Here is a 24,161-nt window from a genome sequence, read left to right as displayed (position 1 = left end):
CCAGTCAGATTTTCCTTTATAAAGCCTCAAAGTGTCCACGTCCTCAAAAAGAATGGAACCAATTTAGCATCCCCAGCTCCTGCCTGCCTGTCTCCCTCCCAGCACCCCACCTCTTTCACCCCTCCTCCCTCCCCCTTGCGCCTTCCTCTTCTCTCCCTTCCTCGCTTCCAGATCGCCCTCTCCCCGCCCCGTCTAACAGCAGCTCTGCCAAAACGGCGGGGACAGGTTGGGAATGAGAAGAAGAAGAAAAGAAAAAAGACGTCACGTGACGCAGGCCCGGGCTCCTCGCAGCCTGGCCCGCCCCTCCGCCGAGCACGGCGGGCTCTCCCATTGGCTGCGGCGCGTTCTACGGCTCGGCCAGCGCGAGGAACCCCCTCGCCGTATAAATAGGGCCGTCGAGGGCTTTATTATTTTAGCATCCCGGGCAGCAGGTTTCTGCTAAGTTTGGAGTTACTCGCCACCACGACTGTATGCCTGCGTCCCTAAAGTTCTAGCTCACCACCGACCCGGGGACTCTGAAACACAAGGAGTCTGCATGTCTAGACAGTAGACATGCTCAGCTTTGTGGATACACGGATTTTGTTGCTGCTCGCAGTAACTTCATGCCTAGCAACCAGTCAATGTAAGTGCCTTCAGATTGTTTGGAGCAGGGTTTGGTGGGGAGAGAGGGATTTGGGCGGCGGCGGCGGCGGAATCCTCTCCTAACTCCGTCCTAAGGAATGTTGCCCTGCCGTCGAATGCTTCCTTTCTCCGGGAGCTGCAAGGACAAGTTTTCGTGCAGATCTGGGTATGCTCCAAAGCCCGAGAAACTGCTGCCCACTATAACTCTACCCCCCCCCCGGGAAGCCCCATCCAGTTAGACTGAGTTTGGGGGGGAATCGCAGTTTGCATTGACTCCAGCTGGCAAAAGAGCTGTCTCTTATTTCCATAAGACGGAGTGAAGGGATGAGAGTTCTTCAGAGCTTGCTTAAACTCGCCCCCTCCCAGCCCTCCTTGGCTCATGTGGAGAGGTCCTGGCAAGAAGCCAAGCAGTCTTTTCTCCCACGCACCTCTCTCTCCCCCTCCCCATACTCCGCCCGCCCCCCATTTTAAGAGAAAAGCAAAATTGGGGTTGGAGAAGCAATGCATGACAATGATAAATCCAGAACTCCTAAATTTATCAGCATCGCCTCCTTGGAGAACTTCTAGTGGTTTGGGGCTGGGGACGGGTTATTGCCCCGATTTATCAAGGGATTTCAGAAAACAACAGATTCCCCCAAAGTCTTTGGGAACAGTCGCTCTTTAGGGCGTTGTACGCGAGCTTTGTGCAGCGTTTTACGGATGCTCATAATGCGCCCTCTAGAGGGAAGGAGGCGGTAGCGCGGAGGACCCGACGTGGAGCGTGTGGAGTCCAGATAGACCACCAAGCGCTTTTAGAGATACGTTGATATATATGAGACAATTTAGTTACTCCTGAGTTACACGCAAGGAGAGAGAGGGCAGAAATTCTGTCGCGATTTGCTCAAGAATGTTTTGCTCTTATTAATTCTGGGAAGGAGACACGCTTTTAGAAAACTACAGCAAACCAGGAAAAGTGTACGATTCCTGACCTTTTTGTTTGAGAAACAAATATGACGAAATGGATATTCCAGACATCCTCCAAACATACCCTTTTTACAAAGCTCTAGCGACCTCTTCTGGTAGACGAGAAGTAGAAAGTTTCTCCCCAGAAAATTCATCTATTTTTATGATTTCCACACTTGTCAGGTAATTCACGTAAATTCTATTACCTTACATTATCTGTAGGCCCCCATGTGAATAATGTTAAATAGTGGAACTTGGCGCAGACAGCTGATGCCAGGTTAGTCCCATCAAATAGATATTTATTGCATTGGTACCCCAATGTAAGATCAGAGTGGTGTTTTACCCTCACAAGAGCCCTGAGAGGTAGGCTCAGCTGAAAGGTGGCCCTTTCCCCAAGGCCACAGTTTGTTTCACAACCTGAGTATGGATTTAAACTTGGGCTTTCCATACCCTAGCCAGTCTTGCTAACAAGTGCACCACACTAGTGATGATCGTTTGGCATAGAGCAGGCAATCTTTAGCTTTATATCTGACTGACAAAAAGAGTTCTGTTTAACTCAGAACTTTTCATGCTGCACAAATGGAAAGTGTCCAGCCCAAGCATCACTACCATACCAGTTCTCTGTGGTTTAAATAGGTGCAAGGTACAGCCTTCACACTGGCTCGTGCAGCACATCCATGCATCAGAAACGCCTGCAGTCCTTTGTACATTGCATATGGCAAATGCTGCCCTATAACAGAAGCATTGGCCCTGCTGCCCAATACATAACTGGATTCAATGAAACAAGTTGGCAGCCAGGGGTCCTCCTAGGGTTATTGCAATTAATGACTGAGCATTCGCCAAAATTAATTTAGGAACACTGCTGTCTTTACAGTTGCATTCAACTCTTTACCAATCCTACAACCGCGACTAGAGCCTCTCCCTTTAGTGGCAGTGAGAGAGAACGGGTTCCCCAACCCAGTTAACATTTAGAGATACTCTCCCAAAATATAGATCTCCACAGCTAATCCATCAATAAGCCCACCTAGCAAGTTCCATTTACAAGTTCCAGTACCGTGTCAAAAAGAATGTCTAACTTTATTCCATCACCTTATAGGAACCATTTTCAAAATGCTTTTGATAATTACAAAATTAGTCATTTCCACCCTAATCCAGTTTCCTATCAGAATCCCCATTCATATCAGTATCAACTTTGTTATTCTGTACCGATGTTACTCTTAAAATGTTTAAACAATGATTATTTCCTTGAGATATTAAGAAGAGATAGTCAAGGTTTCTCATCCAACCAATGGTCTAAGATATACATTTAGAGCTGCCATCCTAAACATTGTGTTTATTGAACACAATTGGACTTGACCTCCAGAGAATAGCATAGTGCGCTCTATGCTGTAGATTTTCACTCCTGAAGCAAACCTTTGCATTTAGCTACTCTGATCATGGAACAATTCTCTCTGGGTGAGCAGCTTTTCCAAATTGCCACTCAAAATTCCTCCATGGCACATGAATGCATATGTGCAGACTGATTGATACCGTTTCCTCCCCATTTTTGTACTAATCTGTAAGTAAAGCTTCTGGAGGCTCTGACTTGCAGAGAGGAGGTACATAGCCGTGACTCCTGTTTTGCTCTGCTGCTCAGACAGAACATTTCTCCTCCTCCTCCTGTAATATGCAGCATTCCAGATGCATCTCACAGCAAGCAGGGGAGCAGGAACTAATGGAGCATAATTCCCTGTGCCCTTAGAGCAAGGGTGGGGAGGCTGTGGTCATCCAGATGGTTGTTGGACTGCAAAGTACATCATTCCCCTGATCATTGGCTGTGCTGGCCGGAGCTGATGGGAGTTGGAGTCCACCAGTATCTGAAGGGCCCACAGGTTCCCCATCTCTGTCTCGGAGTGACAGGCTTTGCTCTTTGTGCTCCATTGGCAGGAAGGAAATGCTTAACAGGACAATTGTTCGTTTGTTTTTAAAATAAGAATGTCCAATGCACAAAATGTGGGCTATGTTAGAAAACTGTAATAAAAGTTACAGTACTACAGTGGTGCCTCGCAAGACGAAAAGAATCCGTTCTGTGATTCTCTTCGTCTAGCGGTTTTTTCGTCTTGCGAAGCAAGCCCATTGAAGGATTAGCGCTATTAGCGGCTTATCTGCTGATCGGATCAGCTGATAAGCGGCTTAGTGGTTTAGAAAAAGGGGGGGAGGAAAAAAAACCAGCAGGAAGCAAGCCCATAGGAAATTCGTTTTGCGAAGCACCTCCAAAACGGAAAACTCTTTCGTCTAGCGAGTTTTCCATCTTGCGAGGCATTCGTCTTGCGGGGCACCACTGTATTCCTAGGATTCCCAAAGCTGCTTTTGGTATGCCCTCCCCACCCCCAGTGGAATTTTTGATCTTTTCTTGGAACAGCAGGCCCCTCCCACAAGCCACACCACAATGCACATGGAGGGTTGCTATTTGAGAAACCCAAGTCGTGTGCTCTCGCTCTCTCGGCATAACCTACCTCATAGGGTTGTTGTAAAATTGGAGGGGGAAACCCTGTATGCTTCCTTGAGCTCCTTGGAGGAAAGATGGGACATAAATGTAATCATAATAATAATAATAATAATAATAATAATAATAATAATAATACATACAATAATGAAAGGCCGAATTCCCCTTGGGTATACAGACCTAAGTAGCCTGGCTTTGTCAGATCCTGGGATTCCACCCGTTAAGCTATTTCGAAGTATGGCTATTTCCCGGCTTAAAGTTTAGCAGAATAACAGTGCCATCCCAGACATGCCTTCTCAGAACCGAATCTCAATCAGCACAGTGGGGCTTACTCTTTGGTATGTGGGTTTAGGACTGTAGCCTAAATAGCATGAAAGAGAGGCTTGGGGTTTTTGGGGGGGGGGGTTGCTAACTTCTGAATTCCAGAAAATCCCATACAAATCTTCAGCATAATCCTGTTCAAGGAATTCCCATAATCTGAAACGATGTGAAGGAATAGTGGGTCCTAAGTTTAGGTTAATGTTATTTACAAGAATATGGACGACCTCGGCTTGAATCATCTCAAGTTTAAAAGCTAAACTCACTGTTTTGGGCTTTCTATAGCACCTGCACACTTTCAAAAGCTGTCGTTGCAAGCATTTTCAAGGGGAAATGTTGTCTGGTCCACGGAGCCTCTTACATCAGCAGAAAGCACATTTGTGCGTGCTTGGGAGGGTTTTGTCTGTTTCCCTTTATCTCACATCCTACGAGATCTTGCTCTGCAGGAGGCCCTCTCCTTCTGGGGTCACATTTCTTTGGTGTGTGTAACAGACATCAGTGGGGGCAAGAAAAATCCCCATGGCACATTGAGCGTTTCACCCATGGCCCTGTAGAACCAAGTTCTGATTCTTATAAAACCTTTTATTAAATACATCCATTCAAGCCTTGGGGTCAGAAAAAAGCCTTTCCAAGTTGGACAGGCCCTCCTTCTGTCAGAGATGTGTTGCAGCAATCAGAATGTCATCCACTTTAAAAAATGTTGTTTCATGTTTACATTTCCTGCCATTCGTCTTTGAAATCACAACTATCGTACTTTTCCGTGTATAAGACTAGGTTTTTTTAAAATTAAAAAATGATGTTCAGAATTGTGGGTTGTCTTATACACGGATACAATCTCCCCCCATTTTCTCAATTTGGAATCCCCAAAAATTGGGGGGCCCTTTTTTACATGGGGGCATCTTATACACGGAAAAATACAGTACATTGTTTCACATGCAGACTGTTTTGAATCTTAAACATTAACCAATTTTTTTGTTTTGTTTTTCTGTTTCCCCCTCCAGATGTAAATGAGGTCAGTATCATTCCTTTCAAAATAAAATGGACAAGAGTGGGCTATTTTATTATCTCCCTACCTCCACCCCCCTGAATGGCCACTTACTAACTGCAGCTGCCAAGAATTGCATGGGCAATACCACTGCAGATTAGCATCATTAGGAATGCCCAGATTTGTGCCCACCCCTAATGGGCCGTCCCTCTTGTTAAAAGGCTACCTTCATAGGTGAATGTAAGATTAAGAGGATATTGCACAGTAGCCAGAAGGGTCTTGCATGCACAGCTATTCTGGAGATTCATACGTCTATTTTAAAGCCAGAGAACTGTTAAAGACATCTTAGCACCCGTAAAGCATGAATGAATTCAGGTATGGCTTTTTAATATTGTGCTTGTATGATGTAGCAAATACTAACTTGTATAACTCTTTCCCTACCCTCCACCGCTTCTTTAATTTGCTCTGCCTTAACTTGGCTGAGTCTAGTACATTCCTTTCTAGGAAACGGAAGGACGGAGGGTAAGCACATTTTAAGGGATTTTCTTAAGAATTACGGAGCTGTACTCTGTTCCTGGGTATCTGCAACAGTTTTAAAGAACCCAGAAATGCTGAAAATAGAATTTTTGAAAGGCTGCAATTTAATACCTCATTTCGTGGTAGAAAGGCCTTTAGAAGTTAGTGGGGCTTACTAAGCAGAGGTCCTTTTTACTGTCAGGAAAATCCAAAGTGAAAGCCTGAACTTCGGAGTAAATGCTATTAATTTCAGGTGATTTTGCTTTTGAACGCAACTGAGATGCTTAGTAGTACACTGGCAGTTTTTCTTTTATACCTCTATTTGGATGCTAATTGCACTAAATTCCCTGGGGCTTACTCCAAAGTAACTGTGAACCTTAGGTGAAAATCCAATTAAGTTTTATTCAGAGTAGTCTCCTAGAAATGAATGGACCTAAATTAGTAGCTTCCATTAATTTCTGCAGGCCTACTCAAGAGTAGGACTTGGATACAGCTCAGTAAATTTAACTGAATTTTTGCGGCTTTAGCTGCTGTGTTTAGGATTTATGTGTAAGTGGGTTGAAGCCATAATTTTCTCAGCATGAAAGCTGATCTGGTATGCACAGGAAAAATAGCCTTCTTCTTGAGACTCTGATTTTATGGATGTCAGATCATGTTGCAAATTACTAAATATTTGTGAGGAATATACACGTTTGGTTTGGAGATTAGCAGCACAATCCTACTCAGGCATAAGCTCCATTTGGATTTTCTCTGAGGAAAGTTGGAATAGGATTGCAGCTCAAATGTGAAAATAAATGAATGCTTGTCACTTAATGAAGAACTAATTGATAGTACATTTTTATTTATGCATATTTGTCCTCTTGGTTTTCATTGAAAGCAAGAGTGTGTTCAATCTCTGAATAGCTATTCCTTTCAGTTCTACCTATGCTCTAGTTTTGCTGTTTTCATCAGCAGACAGTTCTTTTTAACACCATAGCTTTCTGCACGTAAAACGATTGCTTGAAACACTCATTTACATTTTTGTTGATGTTGTTTTTTTTCAGGGGCCCAGAGGAGGAAAAGGGCCACAAGGAGATAGGGTAAAGAACCATGATTATGTTCATTTTGCTTGTTATATCTAAATCATGCCCTGGTGAATAAGGAAGAGCATGGTCCAAAGCGAAAAACCTGTGGTACCACCCCCCACCAACCCTTGTTCAGAGTTATGGCTATTTTTGTGTGCCTCTTCTGAGAAAATTCATATAAATGAGGCTGCACTGTGTACAACTGAACACATCTATTTGGGGGTAAAGTGCTATGGGCACTATTTGGTCAGGAGGGCTGTGTAGCTTTAGGTAAGGCCAGAATTTGGACAGAGTGTTACTGAATGCCTCAAAAGGTCTATTCCCACTGAAGTGTCTTAAGACTGATTTGCAGGTAATAGCTTTTCAAAAAAAAAAGCAATCATAAAACCACAGTATGATTAGTAAAGGCTCATGGCTCTGGAATTCCTATGTGAATAAATAACATCCACCAGCAAAATCACTTGAGTCAGAACCTTATAAAATCAAGAATGGAAATTGAGGTCACAATCCTGAGCTCCTATGCTTATTCCCCTGCCCGCTGCTTGTGCATTGATGCAAGCACATTGTCCGACACAGCAGTGCTGTTTTTCCTCTCCGATTCCCTCACAAGGATCTCTCTGAAGAACCATTTGACTCATTCATTGCACAGGTGATGCGACCTGATTTCCCCTCCCTGTAATATTGGGTGCAATGCTTCTTCAGGGTTCAGAGGAAGGAAGAGGGGGAAAGCAGGTTGTGTTCAGAGATTGATCGTTGGGTTGGAATTGCCTGTGGGATTTCTGACACAGAGGTCAAGGAATGTGCATGGCTGAGGCCTCAGGGGTGCAGTTGCTCAGTAACCAGAGTCCACTTTACGTGTGTGTGTGTGTGTGTGTGTGCAGGTGTGTGTGCAGGTGTAGCAAATGAAGTTGACAATGTGTCAGGGAGCCAGAGTTGATCCTATTACTCCCCCCCCCCCCGCCCCGTGAACAAATTAATTGGAAAACATGTGTTTGCTACCTTGAAAAATGTGAAGCACTATGAGGGCAATTTGGTAATATATTACTTATTGCTTGTGCAATTAAGTAGCTTTAGATTCTGGATTTAATAGTCTTACAGGGAGGAGGGGCTCCCTAAAGTGTCTTGCTTCTTTCACTTAATGTGCTGCTTGACCCCTAATATGTCAGGGAAGGTGGTCTTTCTCTTCTGAGTGGGGCCCTGGATTTTTGCCCTCAAAGTCTTTCCCTGACAGCATCCCTGCCAAAAATTGGGCCTCCAAGAATTGCTTCAAGATTTGTTCTTCCCTCGGTAGTAGCTTAGAATGAAGTAACGGTTGCTGTTCAATATTTAGCATGTTTAAACCCAAACAATTTGTGACCCACTATGCCTATCACAGTATTGTGTTATTAAGGAGCTCCCAAGTGCCTGACAAGAGCTCCCTTCTTCCTAAGTTTTGAAGGCCTAGGTTAGGTAGCCAAAACCTGGTAGTTGCCATAAAGAGCTTGTGTGCTGGATTTGACTTGGTGGTTGGAGGCCTGATTTAGGACTAACAGTGTGCTAAGGAACCAAGCCTTTATCCTGAAATCATCTGTGCTGTGTGAGATGCACACCAGCTTGTTTGAAAATGGTCACTGCAGATATGGCTACATTCTGAGTTGTTCAGAATATTTCATGCTTTAAGTTATTAAGACATGAAGATCCCTTTGCTATTGCGTCAGAGGCCACCTTGAATCCAAGAGTCTGTAGATGGATACTTGATAAAGAAGTATCTGCCATACATCATGAAATATCTGATGTCTCAGAACCAGTTTAGGAAAGATTCTGACTTTGAGTCCATCCCAGTCTAGCCTCTTGTTACTAGAATAGATGTTGGGTCATCTGATTAACATGTGAGCCACAATTATTACTATTTAAATCACATCAGTGATATTTGGAATGCTTGTTGTTATTTGGAATAATACCCTTAGACTCTGAATAGGCTTAGTAAAAATTGACCTTTTTATCCACAGCTAAACACAGAATTTGCAGTGTTTTGATTAGCACAGAATTGATAAGTGCAATCTTTGGCAGTTGTAGCAAAATGGGATGGTTGAAAAACCATGAAACAGAGAGTGCATTGAGTTATAATGCTTTGATATGTTTCTTTTCATTCAACTAATATAGTCTGGAACTATATTACTCAACTAATGGGAATTAGCATGACTGTTTGTTCTGCTGAGATTTATACCATTTAAGAGCATCAGTCTCAGAGTTAAGGCTTGTGCAAACAAATTTGTCTCCATTCTTATATCTGAAAATCATTGTGATTATTGTCTTTGCAACCACACTTGCTGAACCAAATGGGGCACAAGCAACAGTTAAGTGAAATCAGGAAAGTAATTAACTTGTTTGGACCTCTCCAAAGCCAAATAGCAGATAACATGGAGTTAGAACATGTACTCATTTAAAGGCAGTTAAAAGGTTACTACGGTATAATTATCCTAGCATGGCAAGGTCTTCCCTAGCACAATCTTTGTATGATAGCTCACAAGGAACAACCTTCTCTAACAATGTGTGGCTAGAATCCTTATCAAGCCTCAAATCAATGCATTATTGAAGTTTTTAAAGACATAAAAAAAATGTGAATGGATGGTATTCTGCTAAATTTTTCTCAGAGTAGATCCATTGAAATTAAGGGACCTAACTTATATCCATTAATTTTAATGGACCTCTTTTTGAGTAAAACTTAATTGACTGTCACCCAGTAAGTCCTAGCATTAATATGCCAACAAAATGTTAAGGTGCTCAACCTTTTCCACATGTTATGCCCATGATGAGAAAGCTGTGGCTCTCCAGATGTTGCTGGGCTCCCAACTCCCATCAACTCCAGCCTTCATGGCCAATGGTCAGCCATGATGGGATTTATTGTCCCTCAACACAACAAGCAATAAAACTGCTTTAACGTTTGCAAAGCTAAGCAGGGTCTGGTATGGTTTCAAACTGGATGGGAGACTGCTTGTTGAGATTCCTGCATTGCAGGGGATTAGACTGGGTGACCCTCAGGGTACCTTCCAACACTATGATTCTAACATCTGGAGAGCTTCAGGTTCCTCATTCCTATGTTAAGGCCTTTAAGGCTGCAATTCTCTTCTCTCCTGCCTGCAAATATGAATATACGTACATGCATAGGATCACACAACTAAATCTTCTAGTTGTCTGAAAGCAACAGTGACACATTTAAGTGGTTTCCACATTGTAAAGTACAGAAACACCAGCTGTTTCGATTGTGCAGACTCATATATTTGTACTTTAAATGATGTCACTGCTTTGAAATCTTCAGTAGCTATTTATATATTCTTATAACTTAACGTTGTGCATTTTTTCCCATAGGGTCTACCAGGTCCACCAGGCAGAGATGGTGAAGATGGTCCCCCAGGCCCCCCAGGCCCCCCTGGTCCTCCTGGTCTTGGCGGAGTAAGGCATCCAATGTTTTATTTTACTGAAGTTGATTGGTGATGTCTTGAAGCATCATAAAAGGCCTGTCACGTCAAAGGCAGGGACCATTATCTTTAGCTGTATCTTCTCAGGCATGTATAGAAATACTGTTGAGATCCATAGGTAGGAACATCCTTGAAGATACAGAAACATTTACGGAAGGAAGGAACTTTTTCCATTTTACTTTGATTCCTTCTGTCTCCCTTCACTCAACCTCTTATTCGTGATGTTGTTGTTGTTTAAAAAACAAGCACGAAGGACTTGAGATGTAGGAATGCAAATTTGTTACCCTGCATTCATTTTCATTTTGGATTAGAGTATATTATTTAAATTCTGATCAAGCTCTTCTTTATTAGCTTTCCTCTTTATCTCCTACAGAACTTTGGTGCTCAGTATGACATGTCCAAAGCAGCTGATCCTGGCCCTGGACCTATGGTAAGCAAATGACTCCTTTCTCGCACAGGTACATGCACAAATTCAAATTGTGCTGGTGTGTCTTGCCACTGATGGCGACAGAGAATCCCCAAGGAACAGCCTGCTCACAGAAATCTCCCCACATTGTCTCTCTGCTATGTAACTGACCTGCAGACCATATAGCAGCATTATACAGCCCACTGTACCTCCCAGCCCAGGCATCTAGCATTGTCATCCCTTGCAAGCCATGCGTGTTCAGAAAATCCATGGGATCCCGCTATTCCTGCATCCAGTGTGCTTCTTGAATGGAGAAAGCCCATACTGGGGAAGAGTTTTGCACCTTACCCAGGTCACTTCCAAGGAAGGTAGGTCAGCTATCCAGTGTTCCTTTGGTTCCAACATAGATTCTGATAGAATCCAGTGACTGGAGCCAGGAGACCACTACATTGCTGGCCTTCTCATGAGACATGAGCTGGAAGGGAAGAAACTCCTATCCATCCATGCAGCTCTGTCCCAACATGGGCTGCCAGATGTAATGCGTTGTGATAGGTGCTGGGCTTGGCCACTTAATTTCTTCACCTGTGATTCTTGCCCACCTGGCAAGACAGGCTAGAGTCATCAGCACTAACAAGCCCAGTGAATTGGAAGTTGGCCCATTGAACTTGGTTCCCATGAAAGGAGTTTAGCGCCTGATTAGAAGCTCACCTCATTGATTTGATTTTGATGGCATTTATGTCCAAGGGAAAAATACTGCAGTCAGGTTTGCTGAATTAATGATCGTCAAAAATGGTCAAGTCGTCTCATGCTCTGTGGTTATAACAGTTTTTAACAAAATGAAAACCATCACCTGCACAGTTAGGAGCCATGCTTTGCAACACGTCAGCTATAATACAAACAACAGGTTAAATCGCCAAAATATGCATGATGTTTTGTAACTTGTGCTTCAGTGCCAGCTTCCCCATCCCCTCCAAAAAACATAGACAGCAAGGAGAAGGGGGAGGGACCTGGTCTGAATTGGGACCTTGGCATGTGTGTAGGGTTTTTGGTTTTTTTTAGATGTGGTCCCGATCTGGATTGGGACCCCCACATTTGCAATTTGCATAAAGATAAAAACTACCATTGAAGTGAATGGGAGATTTCCCCCGGCAATGCAAGCTGCAGGTGTGGTTTCCTGATTCAGACTGGGACCCATTGTGTGGGGCAAACTTTTAAAGCCCCTACTGTCCTCCACACACACATTCGGGTGCCCATCCAGAGTGGATCCTGTGCCCTGGCAGTTTGCACTCAAGGGCAAACTATGCATTAAACATTGTGTGTAGTTTGGCTCTAATATATTTCCTAGAAAGTAAGCTCCACTGAACATAGTGGGACTTTTTTTTTAATTCTGGCATGGCTTTTGGGGCACACTGTTCTCCCAAAGTGGGTTTTAAAACTTATAAAGATGCAACAGTTTTAAAACTTATAAAGATACTGTTAAATAAAAATAATTAAAAATAATTAAAGTTAAAAGCCATCAGCTGCTAAACAGTTTCAGCATAGCACATTCATCAAACACAGGCTGAAGGGAACATGCCTTCTTTAAAAACAGAAGTGACGAGGGACAAGTTGTGCCCTGGGAAGGAATAGGCCTGCCACTAAGAAGGCCCTGCCAACTGAAAGTAGACTAAGAACTTGTTTCCAAGGGTAAAGATGCATGGGATTGCCCAGACAGAATTAGATTTATTTCCAAATGGATGTGTTTTGGATTATATAAAACGTGAACTGAGTATGGTATTAAAAAAAAAATAGTCATGAAGGAACTTGGTTTCACAACAAATAAAAAAAAAATTAAAAGGCCCAGAATGAACTGTCATCATTCATTTGCATTGAAATGCTAATATATACACAGTATTTTTGTATTTAGTACCTGAATTCCTGGAAACCGTAGACCACTTCAGATGTTCTCTTGAAGCCTTGACAAGGCATGAGGAGTATGCTTCCATTCCTCATGCTCCCATGTCTGGTCTGAGGAGAGATTATTTATACAGCTTGCATGGAGAGATGCTCATTCTGTCCCTTCTTTAGGCCAATATGTGTGTCTCCCCCCCCCTCAAGAAGGAAGGGGAGAGGAAATGCAAGGGGGTGATGGTTCCTCTCGTCACTTCCAGAGAATGCTGAAGTTGTCCAGAGTGCCATTTCTGATATTTCCTTTCTCGTGTTAGAAAGAGAGAGGATATTGTGTTGTTGTTTTTTACACACACACATGCACACCGATAAATATAACATATAAACATAAGGTTGCAACATGGCGGAAACAAATGGGGCAACTTCTTTTAAGAAGTCACAAAGGTCAAACCTGACTCAGAAATAGGTGGACTGTGAAAAAGGTCCCAGGAGCATTGTAGGACAGGGCTGGTTCCAGAGGCTAGTAAAACTGTTTGGACAGTGCCTCAAGACCAACTGTTCAAACAGTTCTGCCATTTCTGCTTTGTGCAGTCTAGGAAAATCAGGCGCAATCTGAAAAAAAATCTCAGTGTGCATTTGCCACCTCTTTCCACGCAAGGGAGGCTCCATTGAGGGTATTTTCCTTCAGGGCCCTAAACCTCCAGAGACAGTACTGCCACAAGACGCCTCAGGACAGGTTGACCAGTTACTTGGAACCACACAGTAGCCACATCTGAGTTTACCATGTGGCACCTATAATCGTCTAGGGAGCCTCTGGCCATGTGACTTGGCCCACTATTCCCACCCCTCTGCTGCCTCCCCACATTGTTGTGGTTGCCATGTGGTGAGCCTCCAAGAAGGTACCTCATAGCTTCTAGTCTTCTCAGTTCACCCTCATACTTGTTTATGACTCTTCCAGCTTCCCAAGGGTGGCAGCCCTCACATTTTTTTGTCTCCTTCCGTATATGCAGCAACAGCATGTATGAGGGGTCAGAGTGGCAACAAGACTGTGCATGCCAGGACGGGGCAAGATGGCGGCAAGCTCAGCAGATCTCTGAATTGGTGGTGATAACAAAAGTTTGTGTGCACCTGTGGAGTCACCGCCACCGCCGCCCAGCCAGAGCTGCCCTGACTTCTATGCCATTTTGTCCTTTCACAATCCAAGCAAGCACAGCACTGTTGCCACTCTGCCCCATCCTCACTGTGGCAAGCGCAGCTTTGCCAGGAGGGCGCAGCTGCCAATCCACCCCCACCCTTCATGTGCCACTGCTGTACACATATTTTTCCTGCTGAGAAGTCACCTCCTCCAGCCAAGAACACAGAAGCCAGTGCATTGATATCACAAGTATGCATTGTAGCTCTCACACCTCACCCTTCTGTTGCATGCTGGGAGAATACCAATCCTGCTCTACAGCAGGGTTGGGCAACCTGTGGCCTTCCAGATGTTATTGGACTGCAGCTCCTTCACCGTTAGCCATGCTGTTTGGGGCTGATGTGAGTCCAACAACATCTGGAGGGCCACAGTTTGCTTCCCTCCTGCTGTACGGTATGAGCACAGTGCCCAACGTTTGGCAGAATTTGGAATGGCACAACCATACAGCTGGTTCCAAGACCCTTTTCCTGAAGTTATCTTCCACTGTTTGCAGGGCAGTGGAAGAAATGGCAAAGAACAATGTTTTAGAGACACTTATAGCAAGCTGCAGTATCCTTCAATGATAAGCTTAGAGAGAAATGTTTAGAGAAAATAAAAAAGTATATTAAAGCTAGTGGTGGCTATTAAGAGGGCAGTGATCATATATTATGGAGAACATATGAGTAATTTTATGTTCAGGAGCTTTGATGTTCTCCTGCATAATCCTGGCCCCGTTCTCCTATTCCAATGATACTTCTGATTTGAAGCTCCATGTAATCTCTTGATCCCTGATCTTGTGGCTTCTTGTTGCCATGAGAACTTCAAGGTGCATATGGAGCTCTCATGGCCACAAGGTCTTTCTTGATCACTTAAATGGAGAGGGCTGCTCTACAGTATGCACACAGAGATGCTTCAACCATCAAAGTGATTTAAAAAGGCCTAGCCTTGCAGAAAACATTTAAACATCCATATTGGGAAGAGATTGTCAAACCATTATCCATCAGCTTGTGCCACCTCTGCTCAAGGAATAGCCACTGATTTTTCTCTGAACATATTTTTGTGCAAGTGGTGGAAAGATTATAGGGAGACACCTGCTTGGAGTCCTTCCTAGACAAGAGGGATCTGCTTGAAATTATTGTAGAGTAAGCGGTTTGATCATTGAGGCTAATTAAAATCGGTCTTGGAATAAAACAAAGGTTGGCAGCTCCTCTTCCTGCTCTCTTTATTTGCAGCTAGGACTATGGGCATATTTAGGTACTCAGACAATTCCTCTATATTTTTATTCATAAAGATCAAGCTGGTGAGAATGCAGTTCAAGGGGGAATGATCTGACACAGTGACATTTTGAAAACCCATCTGGGCCAGTTGCCAGGACTTAGTGTCAAAAGCAGCCGTTTGGACTAGTTGTCAAAATCTTTTGGGTGATGATGGGAAATGCACCAATGTGTGATTCCTCTATAGATGTCCTCCTAAGGCTCCGCACAGCTGGAGGTGGGAAAACCACAAGAAACAGGAGCAGGTGGGTGGCATCAGGAGCTTTGAGCTCTTAACCACCCATCTCTTTGCATGACTTCTCTGCTACATGCTAGAATGGAAGGGCAGGACAGCCTACCAGGCCTGCCCCATGGGGGAATTATCACTGTTGTTTATTATTATTTTTTAAGTATATGCCATCTAATTTCCAAAGAGATTCATTAGAATTCCAGACATCACCACAGTGTGTGCGTGTGTGTGTGTGTGTGTATTACATTTCACACACACACCCCATCACAAGATCAAAGTATTGACATTAGGAAAACCCCAAACCACAATAAATTACAAAACGGCCATCAGACCCAAACATCAAAGGGAAACCAGGTATGTTATTTGAATCCCTGAATCTCTTGGAATCCACCGGAATCCACCTCCCCACCTCTGAATCTGATGCAGCTCAGGTTCCACAATTTCTAAAATCAAAGACTGACAATCCTAAAAGAAAAGTTAAATATAATTTTAAAAATGATTTAAATGTAAAAGCAGGCAAATATAATAAAGCACTAGATGAATAATTTTTGTCTGAGACATTTCAGGTAAGCTAAAGCACAAATTTTAATTCTTTCCCTTCTTTGAATAGGAGTCTGTTCTTATGTACTATATTAGCCTTCCCACATCTGCTGGTGCCCTCCATATCTTTTGGATCACAACTCCCATCATCCCTGACCATTTGCCAATGCTGGCTGGGACTTATGGGTTTTGTAGTCTAAAACATCTGGAAGACATGTGGTTGGGGAAGGTTGTACAATATCTATAGCGTTTAAGGCAAATTACATATGCAAATGTAAGGATGAGAGGTAAATTTCAACTAGTGCTAGTACTAATACTATGCTAGCAATAGATAAACACAGGAAAATACAGCTTTGACTTTATGATGCTATGCTACTAATATAATCTAAGGCTATTATAATATTATAATCAATTTTTTTACTCTGTGGTTCATGGTTTAATCTTGAAGCTTGATTTCAGGCAAATGATTAACAGTGCCTGAAATGTCCGATGCATGTCTCCTTAAAAGTAAGCCCATTGCATTTAATGGTACTTAGTCCCAAGTAAGTGTGGCTCAGGATTGCAGCCTAAGTGATACTGAAACCACTAGCTGGACCATCATTTTACTATTGCAGTATATTAACTATTTCTTTAACTTTTCCCAGGGTATAATGGGACCCAGAGGCCCTCCTGGAGTAACTGGACCCCCTGTAAGTATATTTGGAACACAGCCATTAGTAGGAAGAGAGAGATGTTTGATACACATGCAGAAAGCATCAGTTACACAAGTTTTGCCTTGACTAGACCCTAAGCAGGTAACCCCACATGTATAAGAGGTGCCCTATATTGACAGGTCCAGGACTGCTGTTGTCAGTCCCCTGATATAGTTCTCAGTTTACAAACTGATGAGCCATGACCTTTCTGCTTTCACAGTTTCCTGGCTCTCTTCCCAGTTTGCACCTTCGTGTTCTTGCCCAGAAGGCCCAAAACACACAATGTGTTTGCCTGGTATCTCTCCATGTTATCAATGGTCCACCTGGTCTGGTCTAGACTGGTCTGGGTTGAAGGACCCCAACATTTGCCTGAATCACAGCCTATAACTCCCCAAATCTCACTCTGCTTCCATGCCCAGTTCTCTTCTCCAAACACCCCCATTGCTAGAAGAGTACTTACTTTTCCCACACGTAACATTCAAAACTGTATAAAATGTCTTTTGTCGCCCACCCTGCTTCTAGGGCTCTCCAGGCCACGCGGGACATGCTGGCGAACCCGGTGAACCTGGTCAAACAGTAAGTGGAACCATTTTTATTCTGTTCTGAGAATGACAGGAATTCTGAAATACCCATTTGCAATGAAGCCCTTCCCCCAGATTTAAGTTTGGGCCTATTATCTGAGATTCCTTTGCAAGCTAGCAAGGGTGGGAGAAGCAAGAAACGAGTTCTGATTCTGCTAGAGCCCACGCCTGCTTGGTTTCCTCAAAGCGGGGGGGGGGGGGGACACATAAAAGAGCTTGAGGGAGACAAAGGGTTTTTGCTAGACAGGTAGGCTTTAGATTTCTGCAACTCTTTGAGACCACTGGGGGAGCTGAAATCAGACCAAACACCAAGTCTTCTGATATATATTTTTTGAAACCCAGAAGCCATAAATAAAGAGCCCCCCACCGCAAGCTTGGATTAAAGAATTCAGATCTAGAACTCTGGCTTAGTCAATTCACTAGATCATATGTAGCATGAAAGAACTATTGTTTTGTTTCAAATGAACCTTTCCCCCCCATCACTAGGGTCCCCAAGGTGCTCGTGGTCCAATGGGTCCTCCTGGAAAGCCTGGTGAAGATGTAAGTATTCATTTGAACCGGGATTTTGGTGGGGGAGGGGGAATCTGTAGGAGCTATTTCCTTTTCCAAACATTGGTTATCAGCGTTTGTTGTGGACTGCCCTCTGTGTCCCATCCCCACCCACACTCTTGTAACCATCACTTCTGGTACAAAAGCTCCATTTCCATGTGTTTTGATTACTTGAACATGTTTCCTAAATTCCACTGGAATGCCACCACAGTGTTGTAGTGTATTAAAAGTTTTAAAGATATTTTAATGGATTCTGCAACCCCGAAGCAGTTCGGTTTTTTTTAAAAGCTGGATTTCCCAACTGTTCTGTTTCTGAAAAGTATCTCCAAAAAAATCTGCATTTTGTGAAATTAAGAAATGTGCAGTGCAATCCCAGAGCGGAGGTAAGTCCCTTCTGAGTTCAGTAGGACTTACCCTTTAATATAAGTACCTTAAATACCACCTCCATCACAAGTTCTTGTCCTAAAAATATCGGAGGAAATATAGCCTTCAAATGTGACATTATGTCTCCTGAGGGAAAGATGCTGCATGTTTAGTCAGTTTTTAAGCTATTATGTTTTTTTATACCTTGCATAGAGATATGTTAAATATGTGCAGCTTGCTTGCTTTTGCACACAAAAGATTTCAGTCATCTCGTCTAATGTTTCATTAGGGTCATCCTGGAAAACCTGGACGACCTGGTGAGAGGGGTGTTCCTGGACCTCAGGTGAGTTTTGTGTTTTCTGTTGCCTGTTTAATCTGCTGATTAAATCTGTTTTCATAACTGCAGGATAGGAAATTAAATTACCAGCCACCGCTCCTTACCAGTAGTTTTAGTGTAAGTACAATGCCACCCTCCCACAAAGGCAGAGATTCTAGCTATCTACACCTGCTGGATCTTAACACCTAGCCAGAGAGCAGCACTATGAAGGTTGCCACATGATGTTCACTTTTATTCTACAAGGAATATGGTAGTAGTGTATCTGTTCCTAAGCTATGGAACTCTAGACTATTACTATTAAACAAGCATTAACAGTACCTCTGGGTATAGGGCGCTGTATAAATTCAATAAATAAGAACAAAATAATATAAATAAAAAATAATAAAAATTTGTTTCAAATTCCAGTTTAAGGCCCTTCGGTTTAAACAAGTAAATTATCTGATGTGACAGTGCATACCAATATTTTTAAAAAAACATTATTGGTACTTATTCAAAGGTATACAAAAATACATATCCAAGCATTTTTAAAATATAATATACTGAGATTAAACAGCTACTTAATCTGTTAGAGAGCAAAGCCAGAAGGAAGAAAAGACAAGAAAAGGAGAAACCTAAAGAAAGAGAAAATGAGGAGGGAAAGGAAAAGTAAGAAGAAACTAAAGAAAGATAAAGAAGAAGAAAAATTAAATGACTTCTGGTTTTCTGTCCTGCAGCTACATATGATATGACATTCATTCCTTAAGATCCAACCATTCAATCTTCTATAAACCAGCTGTTAAGATCATTTTCTCTTTCATGCAAAAAGTCCATAAGAAATTTCCAATCCTTGACAAATGTCAGTAAATTATTTTTCTCTAATTCAATTTTGCCATCTCAGCCAAGTCCAAGAGTTTTATCAGCCATTCTTTTAGAGTGGATAGGGCTGTGTCTTTCCATCTTTCTGCATCAATCACTGATATTAAGTACTTCTGTGCAATTTTATGGATGGGTCATGTTAACTTCTGAGATACTTTGCTTGTTGTGTGGCATATAAGTCTATAAAATGAACAGAATTTGGAACATTTTATACTAGGGATCAGCAACCAGGAGCCCTTGAGCTAAATAAGCCACCCCCCCCCCCCGTAAAGACAAGGGAGGGGCTAGAGCACAGTGACAGAATATGTGCTTTGCATGCTGAAGGTCTCAGGTTTGATTCCCGACATCTTCAGCTAAAAACAGCCAGTAGCTTGTGGGAAAGGCTCTCTGTTTGAGGAGCACTGCTGCTCAGAGTAGACCGTATGCACAAATAGTCTGACTCTGTATGAGTCTGGACAGGTTTGTAGGCTTATGCGTCATGCCAGCTTCCTGACCCAAAGGCAAAAGCAGTGCATAGAGGGATCAGTGACTGTGGCAATGAGACTTGCAAGCAGCTCACCTTGGTGGCTGGGACTAACATATTGCACCCAAGTACTTTGTCTAGCAGCTTTTATTTGAGATGTTAAGCCTTCTCTCTCATTTTCCCTCCCAGGGTACTCGTGGCTTTCCTGGAACTGCTGGCCTGCCTGGTTTCAAAGGAATAAGGGTGAGCATTTGACTGAAACAGGAACAAAATTAAGGGTAATGACATTTAATACACCTATGGTGTGTTATTCTGTGCAGCTACTGGTCTTAGACAGAAGCCTAAGGCTTGTTTGCCAAGGTGGCAATAAAGAAAGCTTCTGTCTTCATCACGGATGCCAACTTGAATAAAATATTGGGGGGGGGGGCAGGTAAGTCCCGCCCCACATTATTGATCACATGGTGCAGCAAGCACACGCCATTTGAATGGCAATGACCATCAACTTAAGGGAGATGTGATCATAAATCTCACAGGGTGTTTAGTCCCAAGTCCTGCATGTGTCTGTGATATGTCATTGACAAAATTTTGAACGTACAATCAGCACTTTAAAGTATAGTTTTAAGTATTTAAGTGCAGACCAAAAAGAAGCCTGTATACCACTTTCCTTCTCCACCCAAAGGAAGTGGTAGTAACTGCTTCATCAAAACAGCCAATGACCGCTGTTTACCTAGTCTGCCACATTCCCCTAGTTTACTGTGGCCCTTTCTAACTGTCTTGAGAAAGGCCAGTTTTTTCTCCTTTAGGGAAAAGGCATTTCCCTAAACAACTGTGTGTTGCTTCCCTGTTTCCAGGCCTGGCGTGAAATGTTGGCCACGTTGGGCACTGGTCAAGGGCACCTGCCCACTAGCCTAGCCATACCATCCTTCACTGCCCTCCCTGCCAGACCCTCAGATGTTTGTCAGTGGCAGGCAGCAGTGCTGGTTTTGTGTGGGAGCCAGTCTCAACTCCCATCCCCGGTGGACACTCACATTTTTAAATTACCCAAAGTGTAACGTCGAATGCATAGGTCTCTGAAATATTATCTAGGTAGGACTACAGAACTATGAAATAGATTTCATAGGTATGGGGCCTGGAGCATTGCTTTCTGGGTAATCTAAGATGGCAGCTGGCCACCATGGATGGGAGCCAAGCTTTCTCCCATTTGAAAGCACCTTTCCACCACTGAAGCATGTCTTTGGGCCTGGTGGAGGGTGGTGAATGGTGACAGAGAAAGCAGTGGCAGGAGAAGCAAACAGTGGCAGGCTGTCATCGCCACAAGCAGGGCTAGGCCCTGCTCTGGTTAGGGGACTGCTGGGCCATCATTGGCACCATTTCTCCCCAAGCCTTGCACTGTCCCTGCCTGTTTCCACTTTCCCCCTCCTCTGTTTTTTCACTCTGTATCAAATTTTAGGTTTTTGAGGAAGAAGTCCCTTTTGTTTTCTTCAAAGCATCATGCATGTTGAAGGCACTGTATAAATAATGAGAAGCGGTAATAGTCATCTATAAAGCTACGAAAACATACGAACTGAAGAGGGCTGTCAAGGTTTGTGTCTGATGCAGACCAGAACCAAACTATGTTAAGGAAGGACAACTGTGTCCCTCCTTAACTGACGATGATCCTTTTCAAGTGGGGGAACCAATATGGTGAATGCAGAGCAATGCTAGAGTTGTGTTTCAACCACTGCATGATAAAGAAATGGTTTCCTTAAAAAGGGGGGAACTAGGGGGGGCACTTTACCCATCAGTGTTTCTTCTTCCAACATAGGGACACAACGGTTTGGATGGTCGGAAAGGAGAACCTGGTGCTCCCGGCAACAAGGTAAAAATGACTTAACTTTAATATATGTTACATGGGTATTCCAGCAAGAGCACAGAGTGCATGGCAGCCCTTCTGTTTTATATCCTGCGTGCATGTTTTGTTCTCGTAGGCTTTTATCCTTCTAAGAAAAATCAGCCTATGCTATGAATGAAGGACAACAGCAATTTGGTACTAAGCCCTTGAGATACATGGACACAACAGAAAGTCTCACAGGTCCAAATTCTAGCATGGGAGCAAGATGAAATAAATAGCCAGCTTGCTCTGAGCCAGCCTTCCTCAACCTTTGGTTAAGCAGGCTGGGGCTGATGGGAGGTGGAGTCTGACAACATCTGGGGATCCAAGGAGGTGGAAGAACTCTGCACTTCTGGTTCTGACTCCGAAACTCGGGATTGCCAGTAGGAGCCTCCATCTTTGAGAAACTTTGAATTCACCAATCCCCCAAAGCATGTGGCTAGTTTGAACTTGCCCCTGCCACTGCCTGAGTTGCTCATGAACTCTGTGTGTGCATGTATGACAAGGGTGGAATTCTAGTACCTGCAGGTTTATTGTTTTCCCCTTTTGTGTGGGGAATACTAGAAATCCCAATAAATACATATGTAAATAATAATAATAATAATAATAATAATAATAATAATAATAATAATAATAATTTTTTATTTATATCCCGCCCTCCCCAGCTGAAACCGGGCTCAGGGCGGCTAACAACACTAAAATAGTGCAACATTATAAAAACATTATAAAAATTAGTTAAAATCAAAATTGATGGCAACCATAAACTAAAGTTTTGTAAAGATTGCCAAAGGAGGGAGTCAGGCTGCGCCCTAACCAAAGGCCTGGTGGAACAGCTCTGTCTTGCAGGCCCTGCGGAAAGATGTCAAGTCCTGCAAGGCCCTTGTCTCTTGTGACAGAGCGTTCCACCAGGTTGGAGCCGCAGCCGAAAAAGCCCTGGCTCTAGTTGAGGCCAGCCTAACCTCTCTGTGGCCTGGGACCTTCAAGATGTTTTTATTTGAAGACCGTAAGTTCCTCTGTGGGGCATACCAGGAGAGGCAGTCCCGTAGGTACGAGGGTCCTAGGCCATATAGGACTTTGAAGGTTAAAACCAGCACCTTAAACCTGATCCTGTACTCCACCGGGAGCCAGTGCAGCTGGTATAGCACTGGATGAATGTGATCTCGCAGCGAAGACCCCGTAAGGAGTCTCACTGCGGCATTCTGCACCCGCTGGAGTTTCTGGGTCAGTCTCAAGGGCAGCCCCACGTAGAGTGAGTTACAATAATCCAGTCTGGAGGTGACCGTCGTGTGGATCACAGTGGCTAGGTCAGGGCGAGAGAGGTAAGGAGCCAACTGCTTAGCTTGGCGGAGATGAAAAAATACATGTGGGACGCAGTTGGCGCTGTGGGTTAAACCACAGAGCCTAGGACTTGCCGATCAGAAGGTCAGCGGTTCGAATCCCCACGACGGGGTGAGCTCCCGTTGCTCGGTCCCAGCTCCTGCCAACCTAGCAGTTCGAAAGCACGTCAAAGTGCACGTAGATAAATAGGTACCCCTCCAGCGGGAAGGTAAACGGCGTTTCCGTGCACTGCTCTGGTTCGCCAGAAGCTGCTTAGTCATGCTGGCCACATGACCCGGAAAAACAGTCTGCGGACAAACGCCGGCTCCCTCGGCCAATAAAGCGAGATGAGCACTGCAACCCCAGAGTCGGCCACGACTGGACCTAATGGTCAGGGGCCCCTTTACCCCCTTTACCTTTTAAATACATATGTAAATAAAAAACAGTGGGAGCTGCTGTAAACGTTAATAGTGTGGAGTGCAGCTATTCCTGATTCCAGTCATTCCATTTCTCCTTCCTCCTCCATTTTCCCATTTCTTAGTTTATGGGCAGCACACAAATGTAATAACACAGGGTTCTCCCAGCAGTAGTTCAGCATCTGTGGTCATTGAGCCTGCTTCGCTTAGGGAGGCGCCATAGCTCAGTGCCAGAGCATCTGCTTGGCATGCAGAAGGCCCCAGGTTTATTCCCCAGCATCTGCCAGGTGGGGCTGGGGAGATACCCTGCTGGAAACTCTGGAGAGCCTCAGCTGGTCAATGTAGATAACACTGAGCTAGCTGGAGCAATGGTCTGATTTGTTACAAGCTTCCTATGTTCCATTAGTATTGGACTAATTTAGGTCCCCTCCCCCCCTTCGGGGGGTGGACTTTACTTCTGCAAACCTTGGTGTTCTGCCAAGCCTGCTGCTCCTCCCTCTAGACTATGCTTGCTGCCATTTTTCCTACAAAAGAAATGGCGCTCACAGCCTGGACATCAGAAATAGCGAGAATCATGTGTTGAGGCAAGCCAGCAAATGCATGTCTCATAAGGAACTGGCTTGCACTGACAGGCCTCTCCTTTCACTACTGGAGTGAACCGAAGCTAGTAGGTGTTCTTGAGACTGAAGTGTGCAAGTATCAAAATGGGATATGTGGGAAAAGAGAGCTTTTAAACTTGCTTTACAGCCAGGAATCTCAGATATTCCTTTGTCTAATTTCTGTTTTCATGTTAGCTCAGAGGTGGAGCCAGCAAACCAAATG

The 24,161-nt window shown here is 43.7% G+C and overlaps 1 protein-coding gene across 1 annotated transcript in view; it reads left to right on the top strand.

Annotated features, from left to right (window-relative positions):
* Positions 1-405: 405 nt before the first annotated feature.
* The window catches only part of COL1A2 (collagen type I alpha 2 chain), a 67,050-nt gene continuing 43,294 nt past the window's right edge, over positions 406-24,161 (top strand). The window contains exons 1-10 of the mRNA XM_081163063.1: positions 406-651; positions 6,911-6,946; positions 10,280-10,363; positions 10,763-10,819; positions 16,541-16,585; positions 17,111-17,164; positions 17,656-17,709; positions 18,371-18,424; positions 19,926-19,979; positions 21,541-21,594. Of these exons, the coding sequence (XP_081019189.1) occupies positions 553-651; positions 6,911-6,946; positions 10,280-10,363; positions 10,763-10,819; positions 16,541-16,585; positions 17,111-17,164; positions 17,656-17,709; positions 18,371-18,424; positions 19,926-19,979; positions 21,541-21,594 (591 nt within the window). The 5' untranslated portion in view covers positions 406-552. The remainder of the gene's footprint in view (positions 652-6,910; positions 6,947-10,279; positions 10,364-10,762; positions 10,820-16,540; positions 16,586-17,110; positions 17,165-17,655; positions 17,710-18,370; positions 18,425-19,925; positions 19,980-21,540; positions 21,595-24,161) is intronic.

Source organism: Podarcis bocagei (assembly GCF_964188305.1).
Source record: "Podarcis bocagei genome assembly, chromosome: 12".
NCBI classification, from domain to species: domain Eukaryota; kingdom Metazoa; phylum Chordata; class Lepidosauria; order Squamata; family Lacertidae; genus Podarcis; species Podarcis bocagei.
Note: the sequence above shows the minus strand (reverse complement) of the source record. Positions and strands in the feature narration are given on the sequence as shown.